The following is a 12,398-nucleotide window of genomic DNA, read 5'->3' as shown; positions in this document are numbered from 1 at the left end:
AAGCCGGTAAAACCGACACCATGTTTTTCCAACACTGAAACACCCTTGAAGAGTTCCAAAGTTTCCCCAGTGGGTGAAGACAGCCAAACAGCAAAGCTCACAGATGAAACTATGGAGCCTGTACACCCTTGTGCATCTGACACATGATCGCCCAAACAGCCAAAAGAGCAGCATGGTGTCTCAGTGGTGATCACTGCAGCCACACTGCAGAGCAGCCTGGACTCAGCCTCTCACGTGGCCGAACCTAGCTGGTAAATGTATTGGGGCATTATTCCCATCAGGAGTTCGTGGGAGCCACACCAAATTCGACCAAAAAAAAGACATTAAATATCAAACAAGCAAGATAAACAATATAAACAAGGAATATAAAAAATATGAAAAATAATGAAAATAAAATGCAATAAAAAAACATAAAATTATGTAAAATCTCCATTATTTATTCACATTATTTATTTATTTATTTATTTTTTCAAAACTACAGGGAGCCATGCCAGATCTAGTGATCACACTGCCATAAACTCTTTCCGTGTCTGGCAAGACTACATGTATGACCCCGACCAATCACAGCACGTCTGATCTCACGATCATGCACAACATCAGATGTCATCAGGGAGGCGGTTGAAGCAACTGTCAAACTGACAGAAGCGTTGTACGTGATGCTGGTGATCATGTGTACCAAAAAAATTAAAATATTAAATAAATAATAATTAAATGTATGTGGATGTGCTATAACATTAAAAGCAAATGTAAGAGGCGGCCTTTGAAATGCCACACTAGATGTGACAAGATGAAAAAATTCTGACACGCTAGTGTAAGATAAGATAAGTTAAGATAAGATAAGATTCACCTTTATTAGTCTCACAGTGGAGAAATTTCAGGTATTACAGCAGCAAAGTGGATAGCAAACACAGAGGGCATCAGTAAAAAAGACATTAAATATCAAACAAGCAATATAAACAATATAAACAAGGAATATAAAAATATGAACAATAGGTACTGATACTGCAATTGGATGATAGTACTACTGACTGGAGTATTGATATTGCACATAGGAGTAATAATACACCTGATTGAAGGATTGACATATTGCACCTTAAGATGAGATTCACCTACTTGTGTTGGGGTGTGGTGGGGCGTCCAGACGCTGTATGACAGGTCGTCTAACTTGTTACACTACACGTGTATACACGTGTCTTTGTATTCATGACAAAATGTAGATGTAAGTAAAAACTCTAGTGGAGCCAGTATCTCATGATAAAGAAATGTGTATTCCTGGAGTTTTTGCAGACAAAGGAAGATCTTTTTTTTTCCTGTCAAACTTGGGCATATAACAATTTGTTGACAATTAATAGATTTTCTGTCTTTTACTATCCTAATGAATATTTCCAGGAAGAAGTGTGAGCAGTGCTCCACGTGGGGCCAGTATCATTCTCTTCAACAAAAAAGGGAGTCTGTACAGTCCTTTTTCTGTTACAATTCAAAGATCAAAGCAACATTCTTTATACATGCCTCTTTTACAGGTATGCAGGTTATTATCTTCATTATCAGAGAACATTTGCATTATTGTGCCAGCAACAGTTAGCAAGAACCAGTCAGGGTCCAGACAGATCTAGGATTGTGTATATATACTGAGCTTTGCACAGAGGGTTTATACCAGTTTTTTCTGAAAGCCTGAAAGAGATTTATCTACGTTTTTTGAGATGAGACCCAGAAGAATTTGTCCTGAAAAGGAAGCCTTGCACTTCATTGCTTCTCAGAAAGATAAAGACACATTCCAGAAAAAACTCATCAGTGTGGAGAAAGGTACGTTAAATTGAAATGTAAGATTCTCAAGTAAATACTGTATGTATGTGCATTAAAGGTCTCAGTTGACTTGATAATGAATTAGGAAATCATCATAGCAAATTTGTAAATAACATGATATATTTATAATATAAAATTAAAGGTCCCATATTATGAAAAAACAACTTTTTCTGGGTTTCGGGGTGTTATTTTGGGTCTCAAGACCGTCCGCGCTTTTTCGAGTGAGATACGGATTTCTGAAAACACCCTTCCAAACGAGCCACGCAACAAGTGAACATGTTCCCGCCCACCAGCCACCACTCCCTCCCCATCTCCCCGGTGTCTCTCCACCCACCACATACAGCGCTACCACGGATACGACATTTCGTTATCGAAAGCATCCTGTGAGTAGTTACCATGTCGAAGCGCTACAAGTATTGCTGTGTTGTTGGCTGTAAAGACCAGCACAAATCGCTCCACCGGCTCCCAGCCGCAGAGGACAGAAGAGCGGCGTGGATTGAATTCATTTTTGAAGGCAACGTCAGTTGGCTACAGTTGGCAAAAACCTGCTGGTGTGTGCTAACCACTTCAAGGCTGACTGTTTTTCCAACCTCGGTCAGTACGAGGCAGGATTAGCCGAGAGACTTCATCTAAAGGAGGGCTCACTTCCAACTTCGCGTGGAATACCTGCAGAGGAAGGACATGTAAGTATACAAATAATTAGCTGTGTGTTTCTTTTGTAGATTAGCGCGAACTCGCGTGTTGTAGCGTGTCTGTTTTGCCATTGAGAACGATGTAAGGCTAACCGCTAGCTTCGAGACTACGGCTTCAGCCGTCAAACGTTAGCTCGCTGCTACCGTAGCTTCTGGTACGTCACACAACGTTTCTGGTCTTGCAAATGATTTAGTGCATGTCCGAGGGAAATGCCAGCATTTATAAATGTTTAGCTGTGTTCATTTTTCAGTTCTACACTAACTAACAAAGTAGCGTTTTGCCATATAGCACAAGCTAACGCTAACCGCTAGCTTCTAGTTAGCAATCAGCACGGTCTTCATATGCAAACCCAGCGACCAGGTCGGTCAAGCGATACATACACGGTCGCTTCACCTGGTCTAAGCTTTGGAATTTGTGAAAAAATGCATTTGGAAATATCTTCTAAACTGGTGTATGTTAGAAAAGCCCGTTGCAAAACGAGTGTATGGTTGAGACTGCTACATCCCAGCACAAATTACACTCCAAGCGTTTTTTCTCTGGATTTTATTTATGAGTGATCCTTTTTTACGCTGCATGCAACTGTTAGCATAGCTATACACGTAAGATAAGGCTGATGTCACTTCTCTTTTTACATAGCCCAGTGCATCATTACAGTTACCTGCTGTTGATCAAGTGTAGCAGTAAGCTGTTGCAGCCTTTAGTGCTTGAATTGACACTGTAACAGTGCTGTCATGTTTTACTCCTAAGTATGCCTTGTTATCATAAAAATATACTTTTACACTGCATTACAGTGAGAATGCTGTTAGAGGACAAACCACCACATCATCAGGGGATCCTGTTTTCAAATTGAGCTTTCCAAAGTTCATGAAGGGAGAGTGCAGAGCCAAACCAGTGAAGACTGAGGCCACATTCATGTTAACTTTTTTTTATTCACTCAAAAAACAAACATTTATATTGTACATGTCACACAATAAATAAACCAAAAACGACACACTTAAATACATAATTCAAAGTGCAAAATGTCACTATATTAACAGTTGTTGAATAATCCAATAAATTATACTAATGATTCATGTTTTTCTGTGTGTCTGTGTATTGCACAGGGTATATTGATGATTTGATGGACATGCACGTGATGGGATGACTACACAAATCTTCTGGCCAAGGAAGCTCCAGCACCAGCTCACAAAACTCATATAGGCTAGACACCTGTAACAACTGAGAAAATTGAACATTATGTTAGTCAAAAGGTTCTATAATGTATTCACATTTTTGGATGGATTCAGTGAATCCTTCACTTGTACTGTGTCTCCATGTACAACTATTCATGACTGCGGTCAATAAATATTTATTGCAGATCTATAAAATGTTTCATGTGAATAAATGTGTAATATACAGTATTTGCTAAGAAAAAACTTGGCTGTATGTTCAAGAAAAAATATGACTGACTATTTAGTTTATTATGGCGTATGAACAATGAAGCTGGTTAAGATGAAACTCGCTGCTCTGTCCGCCATAGCTGTAAAGCACCGTAGTCAACCCTGTAAGTGTTGCATGCACATTTAGGCAAACAGGTTCGAAACCTGGATGCTCGATCATGCCTGGAGGCCTTTCATCCAGCTGCTGCAGCCGTCTTGTAACCTGTTGTGCATAACATAAGGTCAGTATCTGCAGTGGCATGTTATCTGTAATCATACACTGCGATCATACTGTAAGTGCAGGCAAAGATATTGTGACCTGTAGTATGTTCTCAGGCTCTGACTGCATTGTTGCACAATTTCCACGTGTACTGATACAATCAAATAAAAAAAAGAATTCATGCATGTATAAAGCTAAAGAAATAAGAAACGTTGCATACCAGCATTTTCAGCCACTAACAGCCCCCCCCCCCCCCCCCCCCCTTTTTTTTAACATTTGAATGTGTGTGCTCCAGCTAGCTACTTTTCCTCAGCCTGAGCTGAATGGTCAGTAGTGCTGCTCAGCAGTGTCGTCTGTGTGCTCTGCCCCTGCATGTGTAAATGAGACGGAGCGCTGAAACTCTCAGCGCAGTTAGACTGGTCAATGTCTCAGCAACCCAGTGACTGCTAGAAACCCCCTCCTCTTTATGTAAACAACCAGGACCTTCGGACACTGCTTTCATATGATACCAGGCTTGTGTGGTTTGTGTGACGTGGTGAAATCAGCAGACGCGCTAAAGTGGACATAAGCTATTTCCGTGTTTTCGTCACATGCCCATATGATTTATTGCTGTATGAATTATGTTTCCTTCGGGTGCAAATGCTTGGTAGAGAGTTTTAGCTGAGTTTCTCCCCGTCATTCTGGTATGCTACGAGTTAGGATTGGTGCTTCTTAGCGTGAGCATTGACTGTCTGAACTGCGGGCCTCTCACGCTGCCTCCTGTACGGGCGGTGCTCATACTAAGGAGAAAAAAAATAGAAAGACGTTTTTAGACAAACCTTTCAGAAGCGTCCTGCTGAATTCTCTGAGGTTCTGTAGGAGCCTCCTCTCCTTCAGGATCCGATTCAGGTTCGAACACGTATGGTTTAACTATTGACGAACGCGGTCTGTTTACTGCCGCCATGTCCGCTTCTATCACATGCGTAGTGCAACGTGAGTCTACGCTCTCCCCGTTACCACGGTAACATGGGTGGGACAGCAGCAGCTCATTTGCATTTAAAGCTACAGACACCAGAAATAGCACATTCTGAAAGGGACTGAAACAGAGGGAAATAGAGGGAGGCAAGAATCTTTTCCTGAAAGCTATTTCCAGCAAACAGCTTCAGAAACATGTTTTATGGAAATCATAGACCTATGTAACTTATTGAAAAAGCTTCATAATATGTCACCGTAAAAGCAAATATATAAAATTGTTTCATTTAGTATTTTGAAAGAATATTAATATAAAAGAAATTTCCGCTTTTTCATGCATGAGTTTCAATTTTGCTCCATGATGCACTTGTGTCATCAGGAGCCATATAACAGGACCAATGTCATTTGATACAGTGCAAGTATGGACCCTTTTGAGAACCTTGGGGACACGAATTATATAAACAAATTGATTGAAACTAGTTTCTTTAGGTCTAGTAAAAATCAGATGAACTTAAAATAACTTATCTTAAACACGTTTTTTTTTCATGTTATTTCTTTGTATCCTGGTTTATTTGACCATTTTGTCAAATGTCTTTAAACTCCTTGAAATCTGCCTGAGTCTAGACCGAGCACACAAAGTTAAAAAAAAAAATCCTATGATTGTGAAATGTGGTCAGACCAGTATTTTGGTCTACTGGTTTGAACAATGAATTTCAACAACCCATTACACAGCTTGAGGAGTGTGAAAAGCGACGTGTGTGTAATGGGTAGTAGAGGCACTCATGAGTAAGAACTTAAACACTCGCACACCAAGATGGGACCTCTTGGAAAAAAGTTAATAAATGCATGTCCAAGAGGGGACCTAAAAAATGTCCCCTGTTAGTTTTCAAGTCCAATGTCCACACTTAGCTGGGTTGGTAAGTGCACACACACACACACACACACACACACACACACAAACACGCACGCACGCACACACACACACACGCACGCACTCCGCCCCTCAAGGACCAGAGGCAACAAAAGCTGTTGCTTGCCTTTCCGCTGTGTTTGTAATTACAACCAGATGTTTTAAGCGTGTGTGTGTGTGTGTGTGTGTGTGTGTGTGTGTGTGTGTGTGTGTGTGTGTGTGTGTGTGTGTCTGTCTGTCTGTCTGTCTGTCTGTCTGTCTGTCTGTCTGCCTGTCTGCCTGTCTGTGTGTATGGTCGAGGGTATGTTTTTCGGGATGTTTGTGTGCTAAGGCAGTTGTTGGAAGCGCCGTCTTTTGAAACTGATATGTTGGGACAGTCTCACACCTGAAGATGTGTGTGCGTGTGTGTTCTTCACCATGTTGAGGATTTCCAAGGGCCAGCCCATCATCCTCCCACCTTCGTGCACCTCCACTGCTCCTCACTCGCTCCCTCTGCGCCTCTGACTCCTCTGTATCCCATCCGTACCTCCTGGCTCTCTCCCTCTCTCCTCTCCCCCTCCCCCTCTTCCTCCCACCCCGGGGGCTCGCTGCCGCTGCTGTGGTGGGAACAGGACAAGCTGCAGCTCCGCGCTGCTCTGTTCTGCTCTTTATAATGCCAAATGGGACTAAATTGTTGTCTTCCTGTCATACACACAATACAAGTCTCACACACACACACACGTTTACAGAGGAAGGCGGCTGAAATTAGGCTGTCAGCCTGCGGAGAACCATCATTCTGTCATACCAGCACGTTCCCGCTCTTTTCTGCCGCCGACACACACACACACACACACACACACACACACACACACACACACACACACGCAAACACACGCACACCTTCCCTTTCGCTTTTTCCTGACTAGCTTGCATCCCACTTCTAGCTTGAGGCAAAACTAACATCAACATAGGAAATAATAAACCACTCGGTCTCCACATGCAGCTTTGGAACAGCATCTGTTTGTGCTCATTAACCTGACTTGTATATATGATTCAGTTTCCCATTCACTCACTCACTTGGCTCTTCGTTTGCTCGCTCACTCAATCACTGACTCGGCTACTACATGGCGTCCTCCCCTTACTCTGTCTTCACGTTCGCCTTCATCAGGAACGCTTCCTTTACCTCCTCACTCCCTGCTTTTTAGTTTTTAAGTATTTGGTAAATGCACCACACTTTTATTTCATGACAGAGTCCTTCTTGGCACGACTTAAAAAGAGCCGTTTTCTTCCCTGTGGATGTTATTATGGAGTCCTCCTCCAGCCTTGATCACTCCCGTCACTGAGGAGGATAGTAATAAGTGCTCGAGAAGCTGTTGAGTCGCTGAACACACCGGCTGGGTGAAGGGCGGAGCGGGCCAGCTGGGTGGCAGGGGTTAATGCATCAGTCGGCCAGCGGGCTGACTGAAAAGCCATCAGTGTGGATGAAAAGGCCAGTTGTCTGTCTGGTTAAAGCTGACATATTCAGAGTAGAAGAGCCCCGGGATTACATCAGAAAGCCTCGCTAGAGCTCTGGCATGGGCCGCTCCGCACATGTGTGTACAGTTCAAACACATTGACATACAGACCTTCCTTTTCTTCTTTTCCTCTGCCAGCTTCTTCTCTCTGTGTTTATCATGTGCTCCATCTGCCTGCAGTATCTGCCATGCCTGATGGAGGGTGTGTATATTATCCTGCGCATGGCCCCGCTTACAATCAATCCCATAGAATATTGTGGTCCATTTGGCTCTTACGGTATGCCTGTGTGTGTAGATGTGCGTGGATGTGCGCGGATGTGCTGTTGTGATTGGGGCTGAGGGCTGAGCGTGCCTCAGCATTAATCAGGCTTGACCACTGAATGGCAGCGCTATGTGTGAACATACTAAAACATGCACTCACCCATACACAATTAAATAAAAATCCATGGTTAAATCTTATTTTCACTCAATAAATTAAACAAATAAACCCAGAATTTCCTGTTTGTTTCCATCCGGACTTAAAATTTTCTGTCCACGCATTTAAAATTTGTCATCCAAGACTTCATATCCGAAGTAAAAAATACATGTAATTGATGCTGATTTCATCTATATATTAATTTGTCAACATATTGGCTTCAGTTTATCTGAAATTTGACTCTTATAAATTATAAAAAAATGTCAAAATGAGGCATTATCTTGCATTCGCTCCTTAGTGTGCTAAAGTCAACATTCAGAAATGATGGTGTCTGTTCCAGGTTTGGCCATTTGTCTGTGTGAGTAAGCTTCTAAATATGTGTCACTGCCTCACGCTTTCTCGCTCTATTGTTTTCTCCCCATGTCAGTGAAAACATTTTCCAGCAGTCGCTAAACTGCCATTTTCAAAGACCAACTTTGATGTGAAATAACACAAGCTAAATGATTTCAAGCGTCCTCGCAGTTTTACAATTGCTGTGCCACTGAAGTACTGTAAACCGCACCATCAAATATAAATGGAAAACAGTACAAAGTTGCATATTTTTTTGCTCCTTTTAAAATAAATGTGATACAAACAACAGATGACTGCATGTGCGCGTGTGTGATTGTGTTTGCAGGTGGACAGCGACACTATTTGGAACGAGGTCCACTCGTCCAGCGCGGCTCGTCTGGCCGTCGGCTCGGTCGTCGAGCTCGTCTTCAAAGTGGCGTCGGCAGAGCTGAAGGTTAGTTCAGATGCTTTGTCAGGATAAATGAGCAGCGAGGTCTCGGATGTTTGCTGTTTTATTTTTAGGGATTGGAATTACTGAAGGATGTTGTGCATTTGTCGTGTCTGTGTGGCCTTTATATGTGGGTAATTCTGTGTGTGCAGTTAATAACCTTTTAAGATGGAGCCAACATGAAACAAAGCTCAGATGGACTCCACCAAAATAGATCCATGACTGGAACTTTGAAGGTTTTGATTTTAGTCTGCTTGTCAGGTTTGACTCCATTTTCCAGATGAGTTAGAGGCAGAGCAAATGCTTTATGCACATGGATGACTATGTAAAGGTGTATTTCAAATAATTGCTAATGGATAATCAAACAATTTTTGATTAATCCCACATGGATTAAAGGATTAAAGGTCAGTCCATTCACACCTCCAAACACCTTAAGAAAATAGAAACCTCCTTCCACATCTTTCCAAGTCTCGTTAGCACCTCCTAGACAGACATCCCCTCCCCCGTCATGCTTTGCCCACCAGCCAGCCTTCCTGTGTCTGTGGCAATGGCTGCTTACTGTTTGAACCCAGCAGGGAGGCCCGGCACACTGGCACTGCAAATGCCAACAGTCCCCACTAACAGGCCTGTTTCATTAGTGTTACACCACAGCCACCTGCAGAGCAGCCGTCGCACTTGGTGTTAGCTAGCTGTGCTAGCTTTTAGTACTTCTTCTACATGCAGGCATTATTAGTTTTGAGAAATAATGATCGGGTCTTTCCGTATGGTACATTGTGTAACTGGTAGTATTAGCGTCTGAAGGGAAAGTCGAATGGCTCACATCCCAGGAGGGAAAATGCTGAACTTAACTGAAACATCAGTAATATGGACTTGCTTCAGCTGGGGTTAAAGTTCACAAGTATCGACTTGCCCTCAGCTTAACCTGATCTTAACACGTACATGCACATGTGTGCACACGCTCATGTACACGCACACATTCACACACACACACGCTTACACACATGCAGATGGCCCTCTGAGGAGCCTCCGCAGCCAAATGACCAAATTCCACCTGCACCAACAACTCTCTGAACTCCACAGAACGCATAAATCTACTCCCCACACACACACACACACACACACACGCACACACACACACACACGCACACACACACACACACACATGCACACACCTGTCTCTCTCTCTGCTTCTTTCTATTTCTCTCCTCATATCTATTTTCATCTGTTGTTATTTTTCCTCCGCATGGAGAAACACTCCACCTTCCCTTGTCTCTCATACACCTACATGCACACTGTGTCATGCAGCTTGCATGAACCAAGTGTCTTCAAACCAGCTGAGCCAGTTGTCTCTACAATAAACTCTCGGCTGACTGCTAATCCACAGCAGCTGACTCAACATCATTAGTCCAGCTTCCCTCGCTCTACATCAGCCTGAACATCTATTTAATGTCCCCACATAGCAGTGGGAGCCCCAAAAGCAGTTGCTGAGAGTCCCGCAGGCCCCTGCCTTAACAAAGCTCCCCTTAACTGACCCGATGTCAGTATCTGTGTCCGTGTGCATACGTGCACACTTTTAAATTATTATGCCTGTGAGAAACCGTTTTAAATCTTCAGCTAAAGACCTTTTCCAAGAGGAATGGTGGTGAGAGGATTAAGTTTGGTGTCTGCAGACACAGGTCATGAGATTCAGTTAATTTTGCTTTTAGTCAAAAGCCTCGGTGTCATACTGGACAGTGTTCTTTCTTTTTCCCCCCACATCAGTAACATTACCCGTACTGCCTTCATGCATTTCCGTAACATCTTCAGTCTCCGCCCATCTCTCACCCAACACAACACCCAGGTCCTGGTCCACGCACTTGTCACTTCACGCATCGATTACTGCAACTCAATCCTCACTGGTCTCCCCAACAAACTTCTCCACCGATTCCAAATCATCCAGAACTCTGCCGCCAGAATCATCACTTGTACCAAATGCACCGACCACATCACCCCCATCCTCATTCAGCTCCACTGGTTACCTGTCCATCAGCAAATCCAATACAAAGTCCTCCTCACATTTAAAGCTCTCCATAACCTGGCCCCCATTACCTGTCAGACCTTCTCCACCCCTACACCCCCACCCGTGCTCTACGCTCCTCCTCAGTTGCTCTTCTGTCTGTCCCTAACTTCAAACTGACCACTATGGGTGGCAGAGCCTTCAGCTGCTCTGCACCCAGACTCTTTGCCCCCCACATCCGTCAGATTGACTCCATTGGACAATTCAAATCACAGCTTAAAAGCCATCTGTTCAGACTTGCCTACAATATTTTATTGTAAGGTGTCCTTGGGTGCTCAGAAAGGCGCTAACAAATAAAATGTATTATTATTATTATTTTAAGTCATGTATTTGTGGTGGGTTTTGTGGTGTTACTGTTAGATGTCGCCGGGGGGCTGCTGGATATGTGAAAGGAAGGAAGATCTCTCAACACTGTCTGACCTGAACATCATCTAACACGCTCACTCTGATCTAATGATCCGTCACACAGATGCAGCTTCCATGGACCATGGTGGTTTATGCGTAGTAGCTTTTTGAACTGTTCTGTGTGTGAATGATTTTTGTTTTCCCTGACAGAATGGGTTTGCTGTTGTGCGACCACCTGGACACCACGCTGAGGAGAGTACGCCCATGTAAGAACATTTCTTCATGCCCTGAGCTTCCCCTTAAATTCAGTTCCCTTCAGAGCAAATATTTTCTCTGCATTTCCTCCTGCTGCTTTTCTGGAAAAGCTATTAAAAGTATTTAAGCACAGTATTGCTGAAGCTTGAGAATCTAATGTCATTTCAGAAAGTTAATAGCGATGTCTCATTACTGTCCTGTCTCAGGGGGTTCTGTTACTTCAACTCCGTCGCGATAGCAGCCAAGCTCCTGCAGCAGAGGCTCAATGTCAGTAAAATCCTCATCGTGGACTGGGTGAGTTCCACATACAACACAGTGGGTTACCATCTGCTTAGAGGATGCACAACTATGCGTAGGTGTACAGCCTCCTCTTCAGTGGTTTGATGTGAGTTGGATTCTATTCCACCAGCCTAGATTAATTGGCAATGACACATGCAGGATGTGGTTTAAGGTATAATTGCATCATGACAGAGAAATCAATTCTGGTTACATACTGCAAGTTTGTAACTGGAAGGCTCAAAGATTTGTCATCTGACAGAAGGACAAATATGTGATACCCTCCATAAGCTTTCCTGTTCTCTTACTCCAAAAGGTCAGTGTTGCACAAGACATCTGATAAGTAGTACGCAGATTCTCATTGCATTTCCAGAGTATTTTCATCATCCTGAGTGAGAAACCTTTGATTTGGTTTTAGTGACCCCGTGGCTTTTTCGTCAAAAAAAAAAAAAAAAAAAAAAAAAAAAAAGAATTGACCCCTTGCTATAGGCTATAAGTATATCAAAATCATCAGTACGTTCTCTTCATTGTTTTTGCAATGTGAGAGGTAATGGACATTGCAGCCAGACATTTTGACTGTAACTGGTGCAAAATAAACCACACTCAAACCCAAGAATACATGTATGTGTCCATCAGACCAGCTCAAATCTATAATTCCATTATTAGAACAGAACAACAGCCAAAACTTGAGCACTGTGCTTGTTATGAGAACGAGAAAGGCTTAAAATATCAACTATTTAGGTCAGACAATGTCTTCTTTTTTTCCAAAGGAGAGACAAAGTAAT

The 12,398-nt window shown here is 42.9% G+C and overlaps 1 protein-coding gene across 3 annotated transcripts in view; it reads left to right on the top strand.

Annotated features, from left to right (window-relative positions):
* The window catches only part of hdac4 (histone deacetylase 4), a 130,273-nt gene that overhangs the window by 93,655 nt on the left and 24,220 nt on the right, over positions 1 to 12,398 (top strand). For all 3 annotated transcript variants that reach the window (XM_070975415.1, XM_070975416.1, XM_070975417.1), the window contains 3 exons: positions 8,580 to 8,687; positions 11,293 to 11,348; positions 11,544 to 11,631. In XM_070975415.1, coding sequence (XP_070831516.1) covers positions 8,580 to 8,687; positions 11,293 to 11,348; positions 11,544 to 11,631 — 252 coding nt within the window. The remainder of the gene's footprint in view (positions 1 to 8,579; positions 8,688 to 11,292; positions 11,349 to 11,543; positions 11,632 to 12,398) is intronic.

This window comes from Chaetodon trifascialis, chromosome 12 (genome assembly GCF_039877785.1).
Source record: "Chaetodon trifascialis isolate fChaTrf1 chromosome 12, fChaTrf1.hap1, whole genome shotgun sequence".
Lineage (NCBI taxonomy): Eukaryota > Metazoa > Chordata > Actinopteri > Chaetodontiformes > Chaetodontidae > Chaetodon > Chaetodon trifascialis.
This window is presented reverse-complemented; position numbering and strand designations above follow the sequence as displayed.